The sequence below is a fragment of the Ramularia collo-cygni genome (genome assembly GCF_900074925.1).
Source record: "Ramularia collo-cygni strain URUG2 genome assembly, contig: RCC_scaffold11, whole genome shotgun sequence".
Taxonomy (NCBI): domain Eukaryota; kingdom Fungi; phylum Ascomycota; class Dothideomycetes; order Mycosphaerellales; family Mycosphaerellaceae; genus Ramularia; species Ramularia collo-cygni.
Genome location: NW_019716265.1, coordinates 107,370 through 124,161, shown reverse-complemented (window position 1 = coordinate 124,161; position 16,792 = coordinate 107,370). Strand labels below are relative to the sequence as shown.

The 16,792-nt window shown below is 51.0% G+C and overlaps 7 protein-coding genes; 3 read left to right on the top strand and 4 right to left on the bottom strand.

The window, feature by feature from the left end:
• Positions 1 to 433: 433 nt before the first annotated feature.
• On the bottom strand, positions 434 to 1,599 carry RCC_07116 (probable nucleotide-sugar transporter VRG4/SQV-7; the record flags this gene model as incomplete). XM_023772374.1 has 3 exons in its annotated part: positions 434 to 867; positions 917 to 1,394; positions 1,450 to 1,599. The coding sequence occupies 3 exons, from the start codon at positions 1,597 to 1,599 to the stop codon at positions 434 to 436; spliced, it is 1,062 nt and encodes a 353-aa protein (XP_023628142.1).
• Positions 1,600 to 2,311: 712 nt separating this feature from the next.
• RCC_07115 (related to PLP1 Phosducin homologue likely to be involved in regulation of pheromone response) lies at positions 2,312 to 2,950 on the top strand (the record flags this gene model as incomplete). The annotated part of the gene is made up of 1 exon (XM_023772373.1): positions 2,312 to 2,950. The coding sequence occupies one exon, from the start codon at positions 2,312 to 2,314 to the stop codon at positions 2,948 to 2,950; it is 639 nt and encodes a 212-aa protein (XP_023628141.1).
• Positions 2,951 to 3,717: 767 nt separating this feature from the next.
• Positions 3,718 to 4,824, top strand: RCC_07114 (uncharacterized protein; the record flags this gene model as incomplete). The annotated part of the gene is made up of 1 exon (XM_023772372.1): positions 3,718 to 4,824. One exon carries the CDS (start codon positions 3,718 to 3,720, stop codon positions 4,822 to 4,824), a length of 1,107 nt encoding a protein of 368 aa, XP_023628140.1.
• Positions 4,825 to 5,134: 310 nt separating this feature from the next.
• RCC_07113 (probable RNA polymerase II transcription initiation/nucleotide excision repair factor TFIIH, 3^-5^ helicase subunit SSL2) lies at positions 5,135 to 7,733 on the bottom strand (the record flags this gene model as incomplete). XM_023772371.1 has 2 exons in its annotated part: positions 5,135 to 7,509; positions 7,571 to 7,733. The coding sequence occupies 2 exons, from the start codon at positions 7,731 to 7,733 to the stop codon at positions 5,135 to 5,137; spliced, it is 2,538 nt and encodes an 845-aa protein (XP_023628139.1).
• A 393-nt stretch (positions 7,734 to 8,126) lies between these two features.
• RCC_07112 (uncharacterized protein) lies at positions 8,127 to 8,510 on the top strand (the record flags this gene model as incomplete). XM_023772370.1 has 2 exons in its annotated part: positions 8,127 to 8,135; positions 8,187 to 8,510. The coding sequence occupies 2 exons, from the start codon at positions 8,127 to 8,129 to the stop codon at positions 8,508 to 8,510; spliced, it is 333 nt and encodes a 110-aa protein (XP_023628138.1).
• A 921-nt stretch (positions 8,511 to 9,431) lies between these two features.
• On the bottom strand, positions 9,432 to 9,921 carry RCC_07111 (uncharacterized protein; the record flags this gene model as incomplete). XM_023772369.1 has 2 exons in its annotated part: positions 9,432 to 9,547; positions 9,660 to 9,921. The coding sequence occupies 2 exons, from the start codon at positions 9,919 to 9,921 to the stop codon at positions 9,432 to 9,434; spliced, it is 378 nt and encodes a 125-aa protein (XP_023628137.1).
• Positions 9,922 to 11,149: 1,228 nt separating this feature from the next.
• RCC_07110 (uncharacterized protein) lies at positions 11,150 to 15,213 on the bottom strand (the record flags this gene model as incomplete). XM_023772368.1 has 2 exons in its annotated part: positions 11,150 to 12,327; positions 12,387 to 15,213. The coding sequence occupies 2 exons, from the start codon at positions 15,211 to 15,213 to the stop codon at positions 11,150 to 11,152; spliced, it is 4,005 nt and encodes a 1,334-aa protein (XP_023628136.1).
• Positions 15,214 to 16,792: the final 1,579 nt, after the last annotated feature.

The following is a 16,792-nucleotide window of genomic DNA, read 5'->3' as shown; positions in this document are numbered from 1 at the left end:
ATCACCTCTTGTGAAGTCGTGCTTCTCTCTTACTTGCTCATCACTCTGCTGAGTTGTAGCTCTCTCGATCTCGAATCTTCCCCGCCAACCTCGAGATGGCTCTCACACCAACACGATCAAAACGTATTGCATTCTTACCCGCATCGAATCTCATCATCGGATTATTGGCTTTCATATTGAGAGAAATAGTACACAATGAACATACAGAGAAACCTTTTTCATCCAAACATACCTGCTTCCCGCGCATGTARTTGGACAGTATCTCCCTTTTTCTTTTTTCACATCGCACATGCAGGTCTGTCTCATCGGCYGTCTGGTTGGCGGAACACCAAACGGACCACATCCTCATAGACTCTGCTGTCTTATTTGTATGCATGCCTGCCCCTCCAAAACTCCATCCCAAACAAGACGACATCCATTCGTACACCTCCTCTTATGACTTGAGCGAATCCCTCATGCTCTGCGAACTTGCCGAGGTGGTTGGGAGGCTGGTCTTTGCGTCCTTGTCCTTGCTTGACCAGATCTTCGACAGAGTGTAGACGATTCCGCTTACGAATCCCAAGAAGATGGCGCTTACACTGGCCGCCGTCACGGGTGCGTCAAAGAAGATCAGTCCACTGATGGCTATGGGAAGCTTGTTGAGGGAGCCGACCATGCTGTAGGTCGTGGAGGATGTTACTCGCACGCACCAAGCACTGCAATACGAGATGAAGATGCTGCTGAGACCAGTGAAAACCATGGCAGCGACCATGGGTCCCTGACGGCCAGGAGGGAAGTTGATGGCGATGTTGGCCGAGGACCAGTCTTCGAGGAGGAGGGAGCAGATGAGGAGGATTGGAATGGAGAGGAGGTTGTTGTAGTACATGGCTAAGAGGTGTCAGTAATCTCCCCACGCAATGGCATGCAATCCACTCACTGTCAAAGTCCTTGAAGTTGGTCAACTTGATCCGTTTTCGCATGCCGAGCACAAATCCAGCGGAGCAGAAGCAGTTTAATGCCATCCAAATGTATCCCGCGTTCAACGTAGCAATCTTCTCGGCAGCCTCACCCGTCAAGGCATCCCCGCCGTACGCAGCCAAAGCGTGTGYGACATCAGCCCAGGCAGCGATGATACTGCTGGCAATCATCAATCCGAAAGCGAGGAGAGCCATTCCACCGACGGAGCCTCCAAACCATAGCACCTCCCCATATGCGATGAGGATAATGGTCAAGTTCTTGAAGATGGTGTACACGGGGATGCTGAGGAACTGCAGGGCCTTGATCGAGGTGTAGATCATGCCAATGAGTAGGAGGGAGACGGGGAACCACTTTCGGGCTTCATCGGTGTTGAAGTCGCGGTAAGTGATGAGGCCCATTGCTTTGCAAGTCGAGATTGCTATTATGCAGACCAGGGACTGAAGCGGGTTAGTCTTGGATGTGGATGGATCCATGGCTCGTGAGAATGCTCACCTGTATGGCCAGCAAGAAGAAGCTCAAATTCCATCCCGTCCCGCTCACACAGTATTTATTCGCGACGGTCATCAAGATGCTGCTTCCACAGTATGCGAAGATGGACAGCATGGGGCTGTTGAGGCTCACAGTCGACGATTGAGGCGCCATCTTGGGCAATCGGCGGGATGTGGTTGGAGCGACGGGCGCAAAGTAGTCGTCGGTTTTTTTATCCCTCGCGCTGAGCGACGCAGATGCGCTCAAGTTGGGCGAAGTGGCGGCGCTGGAGGGTTGCGAGGTGGAATAGGGAGACGCGGGCTGCCACGCTCGATTCGGGCCAAGGCTCCTGGAAACGCCGATGAAGGAAGTCGTGATGGGCGATTATGCAATGCGCGGGGCGCTGTTTGTTGTTGAAGGGGGGGTTGAATGTATACGCAAAAACAAAAAAAGGCGAGGGGGTAAGGAGGAGGTGGTGTTGAGGGAGAAATAGAATAGAGGGATATGTCACATCGGCCTCTGCGATACGTGGACTCGTTGCGCTTCAAATTTGGCGACGATCCCGCCGTCGATCTTCGCGCAACGTTGAAATACGGGCAGTACCTCCCGGAGATTTCTCCTCATGAATTCTGCCATGATGCGAACGATACTAATACCTTTGGTGGATTGATTGAGATTGATTCAACACACGCTCCCCTTGCAAACAACCTTCATCAATATACCTGCAATACCACCTGTTCCTCCTTGTTCAAGAAGATTGTACCTGGAGTACTAGCGTCGCGCTAGAATAGCCGAGCGAGACCCCTCTGCCTTCCAGAACCTCACACGGGCTTCTTCCAATGAATTCGACGTTGTTGTAACAATCTTCCCAACGACCTCCCCAAACATGGCCACTGCCCTCGACCCCAAAGTAGCTGCCGTGCTCGACCACCGCCGTACCAACAACCACGACTCCGATGACGAAGATGCCCTCATCGCCGAGCTTGAAGACGAAGAAGATACCACATTCTCCGCTCTTCGCGAAAAACGTCTCGAACAACTTCACTCGGAAGTCACCCGTGCTAAACTCATGCGCGAAACTTCCCATGGAACATACAATGAGATCCTCGACGAGAAAGTCTTGATGGACATTACCACATCTACGAAATTGGTCGTGGTGCATTTTATGAAACCGGACTTCAATCGCTGCAGGATCATGGACGAGAAGTTACGGGTGTTGGCGGAGAAGCATTTCGATACGAGATTTGTGTCGATAAATGTGGAGAACGCGCCTTTCTTGGTGGTCAAGTTGAATGTCAAGGTCCTGCCTTGTGTGTTGACATTCAAGGAAGGAGTCAGTTCAGATCGGATTATTGGGTTTGAAGGAATTGGGTGGAAGCCGGATAGCTTCACTACAGCAGAGTTGGAGGCGAGGCTGTTGGGAAGTGGTGTACTTGTTCGAGCGAAGATCACGGATGACGATGATCGGAGAGTGAGAAGGGAGAAGGTCGAGGTGGTAGATGAGAATGATGATGATTGGGATTGATGAGGGAAGTTGTTGACGGGCGAATGAGCAGAGATGGGAGGCATTCGTTCCGGGCGGCTGCTACTCCCTTCATGCGTGCTCGACTACAGCGGAAACAACCGTCTCAAATATGAGTGTCGACGGCGTGGAAACTTGCAACAAGCACATCAACCACGGCCGGTGTCAGCACCACAGGCTGCTGGCTGACGCGGACTTGGGTTTTGCGAGAAAAGACCCGCTGGGGAAGCCAGAACCTACGTATCAACAACGTACGGAGAGACCGTGCAGCATCGTGCCACACCGGAAATTCTCTCCGAGGATACGTCGCAAAGATATATCGGAACCGCCTCTCTTTGCCATCAATCGAAGCGTTGCTCTATGCCAATCAACTCACGGGGCCAAGTTGAGGGTGAACAGGAGTCCATATTGAAGGAGGGGCGTTCGGTTGTGGTCTTTTGCTGCAGCCGCCATACCTTACTACATCTCGTCACCTTCAGGTTCTTMCAACCCCACATCCGCGCTCAGCCGCTTGGAGCTACAAATCTACGACGTGATTGGAAGGTCCGCTCTTTCTAATTCGGCCAGGAAATTTGACAATTCGTCCCTTACTTTATTGGAGCTGTGCGGAATTCATTGAATGCGATTTTTTGCATCGCCCGCATGTCTTTCATCAAAAGACACCCAACTTAAGTCTCCTTCATGGACATCATCCATTCTACAAAGCCACACCTCTCAAGCCGTATATCTACCGGTAGTATTGCTCCTTCAATACGGCAACTATCATACTCATGGAACCCGAAGCAAACGAAATGCTCACTCTGGCATTTCAACCAAACCATGTGGACACTGCCATCCAGATCTTCCGTCCTATCTTGGTCATGGCCATTAGGGTCCTGTGCATTGCTCTGTGGCTCGGCGCCGCAGTGCTGCTCGCATACTCCATTACTGGCATCGGCAGCTACATTCTCGCCCATCGAACTTGCGGCAGAGGGAGACATACCCTTTCTGTCGCTTTGGTCGCCTTCCTCTTCGTCTTATCGGTGCGCTCGCAGGTGGATGATAACGCCGCCGGATTTCTGGACTTTCTGTGGAGAAACTTGCAAATTTTCTCCTCTTTCATAGTCCTCTCTGGCTTGGTGCTAGCTCTCTTGGTATTTGGAACGGCCCTGAAGTGTGCCTTTATGTTCGCGAGGAATGGGGATCTTCCGCGAGCCCTACCACCTACAAGGCGACTGGCATCATGCCTTGCATTCCCTTTGATCATTCACTATTCTGCCGCCTCTTTCGATTGGTCGACAGACGACCCTTCCTGGATCAATGTGGCTGATTTTCGAGCCATCATTCAGACGGCGGTGCTTATGATGTTCTTGGTTTTGGTCAAGATTATCGTCTTCCTTGTCTGTTGGTTCGCAGTGGCCGTCGCTTTCATGTCCATGGCTAGTGTGAGCCTCGATATTCTTAAAGGAACATCCATCAAGGAGTTCCTGACAAATTTCTGGAAGCGCGCACGGGGAAATGATGCCCCCCGCAAGGAAGATATCTGTGTCAGACTTGGCACCGTTTTGTGTTGTATGTTCCATATCCCTGCATTCGACTCTTTGTATGCAAAGAACTCCCATGCGAAAAACCAGATTGTGGAGAAGTTCTGGGTGACGACTGCGCAGGTCATGGCTGGCTGGTTGGTTTTTCACCTGAGTATGGTGGTGCTTTCTGTGATTGCAAGGGTGATTTATCTGCTCTTGGGGGGATGCATTGTGCCTTCACAGGAGGATGAAGAACTGGGCGAAGCACAAAAGGCGGAGGAGGGTAAATGCGAAGCAAAGAACGTGGAAGAAGAGAAGTCCGAGGTAAAAGTGGCGGAAGGCGATGAGAAGCCTTTGGTCGATTTCGAATGAACGACCGTTACGAATGGCATACAGACCTAGGCACCAGAAAGCAAGGGACAGTGGAATTGGAAGGTCACTGCCTTGTCGACAAAGAATTAGAGACGTCGTCGCTTAGACCGCGGCGAAGTAGCGATACTATTCGAAGACACATCGGGCTCTCAGGCTCTCCAAAAGACATGTCAACCCGACAAAGCTTCAATCTCACTGTCCTTCATTCTCCCCTGCTCGCATGCGCTAGCTTTCCATAGTCCTTCCAAATCACGTTCTGTATACCATCATCCTTCCCAAACGCCGGAAGTACTGTAGTATTGTTACAATCTTACTCATCATCCAAAGCCGCCTTGCGCACTCTCTCCTTCCTCCGATCTTCCTTCTTGAAGAACGAGTTCCTCGGCTTAGCCAACGCTTTGTTCGCATTGTTCTTCGCATTCTTCGCATACTCCATATACGCCATGTCCTCTCCACCAGCAAGAGAAGACAGTGTTCCAGCCTGTCGTCTAACCCCAGTTCCCTTCTTCTTGTTCTTGGACTGGTTACGGTCGCTGAAAAGATCGTCTTTGATGTCCTCGACATCTCCCACGGTCTCGGATTGCAGCAGGACATCTGTGAGGAGAGACATGCGTTCGTTTTGGGTGTTGAAGGCAAGGCCGGGCATTCGATCGATGCCATTCAGATGGGTGATGACTTTGAAGGCATACCCTTGGTCGACGAGGAAAGCTTGACGTTTTGAGGAGTAGTACATCTCGTTCGTGTCTTTGCTGACGAGACTGTAGAAGAAGGCATTGAAGCCCTCGTCGTTACGTCGCTTTGCTCGGAGGATGCGGCCGAGACGTTGTGCTTCCTGTCTACGGGAGCCATAATGCGAGGAGATCTGGATCAAGCAGGTGGCTTCCGGTAGATCAAGAGAGGTATCTCCAATCTTCGAGAGGAAGACGGTAGAGACGGCATCGTTTTGTTGGAAGTTCTGGAGCACGACCTCGCGCTCACGCTGACTGGTATCACCGTAGATGTAGGGTTTCGTCATTCCAGTAGCATACTTCTGCAGAGCGTAGACGTTGTCGGAAAATACTATTACCTTATCGCCTCTTCGCTCGTGGAAGTCTATCAGGAACTGGCACGCCTGATATTTTCTTGGGTTCATCGTGGAGAGAAGACTGCGCTTGTTGGTGGTCTTRGCCTGGAGGTACTCACTGTAGAATTCTGTTGTCATRGGACACCAGACTTCGGCGCATTGCACACGAGCAATGTGGCCCTCCTCGCTCAGCTGCAGCCAGTTGGCTTCATAGAGCTTTGGCCCGATCAAGAAATTCAAGTCCTTAATCTTATCATCTTCTCGAAGGAGAGTGGCTGTCAATCCAAGCTTTGAATGCGTCTTGATTCGTTCAGTCACTCGTCGGAACATTTCAGCGGGCACAACGTGCACTTCGTCCAACACCATCAAACCCCACTCGCGGGATGTGATGAAATCCATGACTTGCTTACTGTCGTGGGCACGCTTTGTGTTTTGTGTGACCATGCTGTAGGTGCAGATGATGACACCAGCTTTGTGGTTCAGCTTCTCCTTTTCACCAGATGTGAAGATGGCAATATCTTCAGGATTGATGTTGGACCACTTCTTGAACTCCTCTTTCCACTGCACTGCACTCATGGCGCTTGTGCAGAGTACGATTGCGCTCTTCTTCACCGTACACGCTGCTGTAATTCCGACCAGTGTTTTGCCGGCACCGCAAGGCAGAACAATGATACCACTCCTGGCGCGWCCATTACCGAACATCTTGCTGAGTGCGTGCTCCTGATAGTACCGAATCTGCACATTCGGTCGAAGGTCGATGTCGAGGGTYGCGTTGATGTCGTCTGCTCGGAAATCGTACTCTTCTGTGAGTGGCAAGTTCAGCTTTACATTGCAATGCTCTTGCACAAGTTGAATCTTGTTCCCGTCAATCTCGAAAGAATGGACCTGGTCGAGCTCGTCGTCATCTTCTTCTTCGCGGAGGAATTGGGTCATATCTTTCTCTGCCTCGCGACCTCCAAACTCATCGTCCGAGTCTTCATTCTCTTCATCACGCACCGGTGCAACTTGAGCAACGGCTTCCTTCACTCCAGCAGCATCCTTTGTGCCGGGAATGATCAATCCGCTCATTTTGGCCGCCTTTTCTGTCCGCAGCTCTTCCGACTCTTCCACCCGGCAGGTGCCAATGACGGGATCTCGAAGGAGCATTTGCAGTACCGAGGCGTCGTTACTCTCGACAAAGTACTTGTTGTGCTTCAATACCAGTCTCACCTTTCCGAACGACTGTGTCACTTCATGTACGAAATCGATGATGTTTTGCGGCACCTTTGTCTTGGAGAATAGCTCGAGGTCACGGATGATGTCCTGTTCGGTTAAGCCAACGGAGACCGCAGCGAACAGGCTGTGTGGACTGATGGTGTACTCGTGCATGTTCGTCGTCCGACTCTGCGGTTCGGCGATGTTGATCAAGAAGTTCTGGGCTTGCTTGAAGCTGGGCGCGAACGTCTCCAAGACCACTTTACCATTCTGCGGATCAATCCACAATGGTCGGAGATGGTGATCTGGCTTGAGAGTCTCTTTGAAGAAATCGCGATTTGCTTTGAAGAGGTGACTTGCAGCGTCGCCGGTCGATCTGCCTGTATTTGGCTTCTGGTATGTGGCGGGTTGATATCTCTTTACTACATCTATAGTATACATACATCAGCGCCGTTTCACAAGCAGACAGTCGGGGACGGGGCCACTGACTGTCYAGCTTCCTGGGTGCTGCCCTCTCATCCGAATCATAGTCATCGTCGCTGCCGCCTGAGAAATCGTCGTCGCTGACCGCGCTCACAGGCGTATTCACTCCAGAGGCGACCCTCTTCGTCGAGCGGCCGGCTGCCGCACCGGCTTTGCGCTTCGGCGCCATGGTGATATGGCGCGCGCTGGCAGTTTCGGATGTTGGCGATGTCGATGGCGCGTAGCGATGGTAGTGGAGGGTGGGGTTGATGTGAGGTTGGGAGTCCAGAAGGAGAGTGACATTGAAGTACCTTATGTAAGGTAGATCTTATAGGGCTGAGCGTTGCCGGCCCGGCTTCCGGTCGGACGATCACGGGCATCTGCTGATTGATGTGGAGCGAAGCTTAAGTCCTTCACATTCAACCAATACCTGCATCTGATTTCACGTTCCCATTCACTCACCTTTGACCGACTCTCTACCTCATACACCCTCGGCTTGAAAGTACTGCGTTGAATCGCAGTAAACTACTCTCATAATCGCCAGATCGAGCCGGACACCAACAAACCTTCGACGAACATCATCATGAACACGGTTCGTTTCCCTTGATTCTCCGAGACCGGGCTTCCACTAACAACTATACAGGTAAGATCAGTAGGCTACGGCTGGGGAGTCCTGATCGTTGCTGGAGGAGGCTCCTACTACTTTGCGAAGCGTAGCATCAACGCAGATCGGGAAGAGAGAGCACATGCGGAAGAAATGCGACGACAGAATGCAGAGAAGCAGCGCGTAGCAGAGGCAATGGCCCGGAGCAGTAACATGGCAAAGAAGGCGAAGCGCAAAAGCGATCACCCATCACCCAGTGACGAGGCTGGTGGCGATCCCGCAGCTGTGGAGCACGAAATACCGCAGAGCAAATTCGCCGCCTCGGAGCCTTATAGATCGAAAAGAGGCGATCGATTTAGTTGAGCGGCAGGAAGGAACGAGTGTACAATGAGAAGAGATTCTGCTACGGACAGCAAAGCGAAATCTGCCAAGAGGTCAACGAGGAAAGAATATGGAGACCCGAGGATACAGTGTCTCGGGAATGTACAACACCAAGGAAAGGGAAATACGAGACAGATGCCGATTACTGCTATGCTGTGATGCGGCAGCTCTCTGGATGCTACTATTAAATCAACAAACTTCACTCCACGCTGCGTGCGTACCTCAAACACAAACACGGCGCCAAGTTGCGACCCTTCGATCCAAATGGATATTCCCAGAATGAACAACAATGACTGAAACGCACTCTGAACATTGCCAACCTTTAATCCTTAATCTTAAGAATGCGTAGGCGCCACAATCGTCGAGCGACGAGCTTGGAAGGCAATCGCGGAAGCTGAGAGGCCTCCTAGGCGCTCACATCATCAGAATGCTGCTCTTCTACGCCAAAAAAAAAAAAAGGTAAAGAAGGAGTATCGCATACAGATTTGTATATCGCTTGTCATTGACTGCACTCTGACTGATAAATGCTCGCAGAAAGATGAATAGACCTGATGTCGTAAAAACCTAGTCGCAGTGTGAGATCTTAATCCGGGCTCTGGTCCTTGACAACCCATCGCCATATCCGCCCTTACTTCTCCTACCAGTACTTCACATCTCGCTCGCCGTAGTCTCGCTGTTCTCTGATAGTCGGTCGACTTCTGCAATCTTCCAGAGAACCATTGCTCTTCTCGTCGATCCTTTCTAATCGGAATTGCTCGTAGAGCCCACCCTTGTTGTTTTTTGGTCTGTTCATACTAACAACCTTGTAAAGTCCATCATAGCGGATGCCCACGGTAGGAGAGTACATGTTCTTGGAACCAGAACGTAAGACTCTGATAGGCTTGCCGGTGTGGAAGGAAGCTTTCAGACACTTGGTGCCTGTGGTTGACTCTCTGTGATTTTTGGGATCGGTATTCTCGTGAGACCCACTGCCGGAGTAGTATAATGTCTCTCCATTGTCAGTGTCCAGGTCTTCGTACCTACACAGTGCGTCAGTATTTGTGCGTCTCCTCTGTCTTGTTTTGTGCATTTTTGAAGCCAACCCAGTGAAGGGTCTGGCGTGATATATGAAAATAAAAAGTTGATACTCACGCTCCGCTGACAACGATTGAGTAGGCTCCATTCGCCGTATGTCCTGATATTCCTCCTTGTGACGAGCCGACCGCACCATGGAATAGTGCAGACAACTGTGAAGGAAACCATTGTCCAACGGCCAAACCATTGTGACCGTAGATCTTAGGGTCCCTTTTAAATGAAAGAAGCCTATCGTTGAATACCGTCGCCACTCTACCAGTCTGGAGGTTCTCTTTCTTTGCGAGGCCGTGGAATATGCCTCTTTGGCCCCATATCGCATGGTTAGGAGGAKGATAATGKGTACGAGTGTCTCCCGACCGGACAGTGCTCGCTCTTCTGTTGTTTACAGAATCGATAGGTTCGGCTCCKTCTTCATTATTAGCATCGTCGCTATCGATGTCAACCCCACCGCCGGGCTGTGGTTCCGGTTTTGCTGGGGCACCCCAGTTTTCTGCTTCCCATTTCTCGAAGAGTTCTCGTGCCTTTTGTTGAAATCTCCTGTGGGAAGTGGAACTCAGGTCTTGCGTAAATAACGCCGAGAATGAGTGGCAGGTTTGATTGTTTTTTCAGAGTGGGATTCATATCGACCGACTCGTCCAGCCAAGTGAGCAGCGTTTCAATGTCAAGTAGCCGGCCTTTCGCGACATTGTCTGTCGAGGGATCCAAGGTGCTGCCAGCTTTCTTAGTCGCCTGGGCGTATGCCAGTATTGTCGGTCGGGTGTTGTTGATAAATTTGACGCGTGCATCATCGTTCTTGGAAGCTCTGGGGATAGTCGGTGCTTCCATTGTAGGTTGTGTGTTGGGATGTTATGGAGTGTGGGCGCTCGAGAAAAGTTCTGCTGGGGAGGGATATATATATCACTGCTGCCTTGAGCGCGGGGCTCTTTGCTATTGTGATCGGGAACTTGTAGTGAAGTGAGATGGGAGGAAGATGTGAACTAGTTTTCGCAAGCACCGATCGCCAATCTTCCGAACACAAGATCTGAAAAAGGGAAAGAGCAGTCGGCGGATGGGTTAGCTCTAATATACTTATAAAACATGTAGGAAGTATGTCACTTTGAGGATATCGGCCTTGGAATAGGTGCTACTGCAAGCACAGTGGAGTGTTGTTCGTCCTCGCAGCGCCCAGATAATAATTTACTAATACACTAAGGTAATACGCTAATACACCAATACACCAATATACTAATATATTCATGTATTCATATCAATATATCAATATAATGATATACAAATATACAGATATACAGATATACCAATATACAAATATACAGATATACCAATATATCAATATATTAATATATAATAACATCACCAGCGATATCGGCAATTGGATATGGACTTAAAGCTGGACCAGAGTCCAGACTGCAAAACAAAGATCAAGAATGGCAATAGAAAGCAAGAAGGTGTCGAAAGCTCCGCCGTACTCTCTCATCATTCTGAGCGATCCTGAGTCACCACGAATTCGCTCGTCGATTCCATTGAAGCATCAGAGTTATCACTTGCAATTATTGCGTGGAAAATCCCCATGCTACCACCACACTACCGCTCGACTCGGTACTGAGGCACAAACCACCAGCGTCAACCTTCAAAAGTGCCCGGAAAGTTCGCAACCGCATCTCATCAACTAGCGGCCTGTCCTTGGAGACAACCCCAGTGTAGTCCTGAACGTACAACACGCTGCCATCTTTATCCACATGGCCATTCCAGCCCGAAACGAGCCAGCCTTGCTTGTCGACCTGCACGTGGTTGTTACTTCGCACCATCCAGTGTCCATTTTTTCTGCAGCGATGAGCAGYGTCAAAGCAAGCTGCACATAGAACGAAGCGAGCGCAAACAGAGCAGCGGTAGAAACGCCGAGAAATACGCTTCAGGCAGCTGTGTCTGCTGCAACAGAGTATCTTGTTACCTTGATACCGATGTTTCCATGCTCCTGCTCCGTGATGCCTGAGCTTCACACGTTTCGAAGGGCTGGATTCCTCTTCCATGMCATCAGGACCATCGAATGACGTCTCTCGTGTCTCCTTTTCGTGTTGATACTCCCTCACTTTTAGGTATAACTCCACAAATTCGAACGGGTCGTGCAAATAGTAGATAAGGGTGGTGAAGACGACGATAGCCACGAATGGTACGATGATGAGCCGCCAAACCTTGTCCGTATTATGGTACCATTTGATGTACTTGCTCAAGGCACGCTCGGGCGCCTGCCAGGCACGCCACAGTCTCATGGGATAGCCAAAAGTCATCTTGTACAGCCACGTGTCGGTTGAGGCGGGCCAGTCCTCATCATGTGCGCGTGACCATGCCTTCCGAGCAAACACAATCCCAATGATGAAGCTCAAGATGGGGAGAATGAGGGCGGCAGCGATGGTCGAGAGAGAAATGGCCACCCAGGCTATGTCAATAGGTCGCACGGCATGCTGTTTGATCCTGTCTGCGATGAAGAGAGCTTCTGGGAATGGTGGCAATGGCCAGATCACAAAAAATATGAGGGAGGCCTTGTAAAGTGCAGTGGTACCGTGCCAACCCAGCTGAACGGCAATTATAATCCGCAGCGAGTAGTACATTACGACCCAGAAGCTGATCATAAGGAGGCAAGATCCAAGWCCATAGGCGCTCACCACTATAGGTAATGCTCCTCTCAGTGTAGGCCTCGGTATCAATGGTTGGAAGTGAAGAAACGGATCTGGAGATTGTCAACATTGCCGTATAACGTGCTGAAGCCCAACCTGATACCGGACTTACCACATTTTATCTCGAGTTTCCAAGCCACTCGTGGATACTCCAATATCGTGGCTGGCTTCTCACAGATGGAGTTTTTAGCAGCCAGTATAGCAGACAAAGAGGGACGCGAGAAAGCCACGGGGCAGTCGTAGACAGCGGTCATCCTTATGTGAGCGCCTTTGAGTGGCCTTTTGTTCTTGAAGTTCTCAATCCCTATAGGCAGCCAATCCACGGCTTCAGAGCTATATCCTGGCCAGGTGCCACCGACAAACTGGCTGATAGTTTGATCCGTGATATATAGACGAGCGCCCGAAGTAGTAAACATCTCGGAGGAAATGTTCGCCAAAATGCACATTCGACTTTCTGGAGGCACCTGGAAGGCATCATTCGTCTGTTGTTGGGCAGTTATGCGCAAGTGAGATCCGCCTGATTCTTCGATGTGGTACTCAGCGCGTCTGGTAACATCGCGGCCAAAGATTATGAGTACAGTCGAAGGAGCCGACTCTGCTTGCAGCCAAAGACTGTCATTGTGAAGCAGCATCCGATCTGGCCAGAAGTGTTTCTCCCCGACAAGTGCCTTCGTACGTGCTATGAGCGCATTACTGGGCGCTGATGGAACCCAACGGTTGTGATGGTGCAAAGAGCTGTTGATACGAGGTCCATCATTGTACAACAATCCAACGGGTAGCGTCTTCACATTCCATATCACAGCCTGCATGCGCTCATCGGGCGGATTTTCTGATACTTTGACGGGGCTATACCCCAGAACATTGGCAAATATCAGGGGTATATCGGCGGCCATTGTCGTTGTCCTCCTTGACAACTCATTCCATGTGGTGACAAATCTGTCGTGCATGACATCGTCCTCGTGGGCGCGAACTTCGTCGAGGGGAGCTTTGTATAGCTTCAAGGCGCCATTGATCATCTGCTCTAGATGTTGCTCAAGCATTGTTTCTGCCAGGGTGGGCTGAGCGCTTCTGGATACGAGCTGTATTGATGAGTGACCATCTTCAGATTCTGGGGTAGGCGAACTATTCATCATGGACCAGGCGTCGTCGAAGTCGATTGTCAGATTGAGCGGACTGTCAGCACAGTCAAGCTGGAGAGCACTTGCGAGGGCTGCTTCTTGGAAGGTCCACGAGCGGCGGATCCAAGGCGAAGTCGCAACGCGAGCGTATAATTCCAGCGACTTTGACGGAGTCAAACGCCGAAAATCTGACAGCTCTTGGTCCACTATCAAGACCCTGCTGGCCTCAGCGTAGATATAGTTCATGCGGTCAATCGCCTGTTTCTTGCGTTCCATCACCTCATCGCCTTCCCCAACCGGAATACAAAGGGTATCCATCCAGAACAGCTTGGATTTCTGATCTCGCTTGCCGTGAATCATTATTTGCCAGTTGCCAATRTCGAACTCCACTCTGCCACGCACGATTGACAGTATACGTCCAGCATGATCCTTCCTGCCAAGCACACCCCGAGCTTTTCGTAGCGCAATGTACGGGAAGCGTTGCAGACGCGCTTCCAAGTAAGCCAATTGACACCGCGGTAGGGCGTTGCCCGCAGGATTGCCCAGACCGTCCGCCCAGACGTGCGATATGGCGGTGTAATCATCACTCGCCTTTGCTTCTCGCACTGAGAGCTGCAGGCCATTCAAGCTTTTTGAGATTTCCATCAGCGGAACTCCGCCTTTCGCGATGATCTCTGATACTTTGCTCATGTCCACAGCAACCACGTCGCATTGGCAATCGGAAAGCGCATGCCTAGACTTGTACTCCTGATTCAGGGCAACACTATGTGCACGACACACGTGCTCGTTGCAACCGGTGTGGAGTGCCTCCGGTTTGTTGCGAGTGGTCGACAGCGTGAAGAGATAATAAGCCAGCAGAAGGCCATGTTGCGGTTCCTTCATGACGTACTTGATCACGCTGGGACACCATCCACGGCCGACCATACGCTGCTCTAGGAATCTACATCGCCGCAAGTCCTGTTGAATTGCACTCGCTAAGCGGGCGACTGCAGACCGGGATGTGAACACCCACTCGATGGACTCCTCGCTCGGCTTCCGCGGAGAGGAGGATCTGCGGGGGTCTATGGCACTCACCAATAGATAGTCGCATAGAAGACGTATGGATAGACACACTTTGGCGACTGGGGAGACTGTAGCCAACGGTGATTCTTCGACAAGCAGGCACATGTCCAGAACTATGCCAATGAACGGTCGCTTGCCTCGCTCGCGTGTATGYCTACTTGGCGTTTCAAGCAGTTTGCGCAAGAGTGCTTCCGGCCATTGTACTTTCAAATTGTTCGTRGATGGATCTTGCCGACACTCCCACTCTGCCGAGTCGAATCCAACAGGAGTATCCAGAACCTGGCGAATCAAGGAAAAGAAGCCCCACGATTGGAGTAGCGATGCAAATCGCACTGGATCTTGATTTAGAACAAGCTGGTCGTTATCTCTCGAGGTTGTCATCCCATATCGATGTGGAAAGCCATTCCAGATTTGTGCTCCGTGTTCAATCCGGGAGTAAGGAGCGTCATCGTGGTTTGTTTGGTAGAAGAATGCTTTGTCGTAGTCGTTCGTGATTACGGCGGAAGGCACAACAAGTTTGTAGTATGTCTCTCCCCATGTAGTCAAGCCTTCGATCCAGTGCGGGTAGTCTTCGACCGTTGAAGAGTGCGCTGCGTCAATAGACGCTTGCGGTTTATGACTTCTCGATTGTACATTGATAGCTGTACGAACGCGGTCAGCAGAAGAGTGACTGAAAGGTAAAGAGTGTATAGGTAGATAGTCCAGGAGAGGTACATCGATTCCAGGCAAAGCGCGACCAGGTTTCGGCATCCAGTCCATGTTGCGTTAGTGACATATGGGCATGCCGGATGAGACAGTCGTTCGACAAAGCCATATACGCGTGCGACGCGGGCGTTACTTGAATGAACACGTTCATCGGTCAGAGCAAGCAGCGGGTACAGCCTACACAATGTACCTGTGGAAAAGGGAGCGGGCAGCACCAATCTGCACGCTCTGGCTCCATTACTGGTGCCAGGCAGCGGCCATCTCGGGGCAGTCTCCGGCATACATGCGGCTGAGAAGGTGGTACTGATCCAGCCTTGCCAGAGAGCTACGATATGGCACGCGGGTTGGATGAATGCTGAGCACGGTTTCGCCAGGATAACCCGCCGGGTTGATGAAGCCAAGTTGACGGCGCGACCTGGTCGCGACCTGCCGTGTGGGTGGACGTTCTTGTGATCAAAGCCCAGCCTGATATGAAGTTCATCGGAGCTTATCTGACCACATAGGCTGCATCAGTCCGTGGCGTCCCGCTAACGTGCGCCATCAACATGCAGGCCAGATCGGAGGGTGTGCTTCAGCCTTGTATGCAAGCGAGGCTGATATGCGGGCCGGTGAAATTGCCAAGCTCCGCTCCTCTTGCGGCTTGCGCGCCTCGCAACCCCGGGTTTGTGGCGGCGATTTCCGACATCCTCATGTTGAACGCCGATGCTCTGCGAAGAGCACGATGAAGCCGTACGGAGCGGAAAGAAAGTGTGTAGTCTCTAGTCAAAATAAGAATAAAACCTTTCAAGGACATTGTCCAATTTGAAGTATATGTGATTACTTGGGTCTTGTCTATGTCTCCCATAGCGCTTGCTCTTCTGTTCGGATCGGACTGTTAAGAAGGAGGACGGACATGCTGCTCAGAGTGTAGGTAGAGTGAGATGTGGTAGATGGCTATGCCATTGCGAAGGAACAGAGGTGCAGAAAGGATTGTGAGTTACAAGCAGCTTGCTCTGTGATGCCTACTGTGCGCACAGCGGCGTGTCCGCAAACGCCTCGTCGTCTACACTTCACGGCCATCGTATGAGTCTGCAAAGACATGTCAGTGTTTGCTCCGTGTTTATTTCTCGGTGCAAATGAGGCGGTTTTCTCTCAAGATCAGTTAGGTGTCATTTTCCTCGACATTGTAGTTAAGTAATTAAAACATATAAAATTGATGGTCATCACGGTGAGAACAGGGCAGGGTATGATGGGGAGACGGAGGGAAGGACGAGCTTACCATGTGACACGGATGGTGGTGATAAGGGCGATCGTGGTGCTCTCATCTCGATGAAGTGTGCGATTGTTGCGATGGAGGTGGGAATTTCTGATGATGGAGGAGGGAGCGAGAAGATTTTACTCACACGCGGGACGGGCCGCGTCACTCTGACATCAGTCAACACAGAACTGCGACTCGCCAGCACCAATGTGAGAGCGACGAATGTACCATTGGAGCAGGGATGATATAGCCACGTAGATGWGCTACGAGATACCTACCTTACTGCACAAAGAACACCTGTTTCCCTCCCAGCTCCGACTCCCAAGTTCAACTCCCCGGCCGACTGCATGTGCGCATCGCGGCGCAAAGCGCTTGTGAGACGTCAGAAAATCCGAG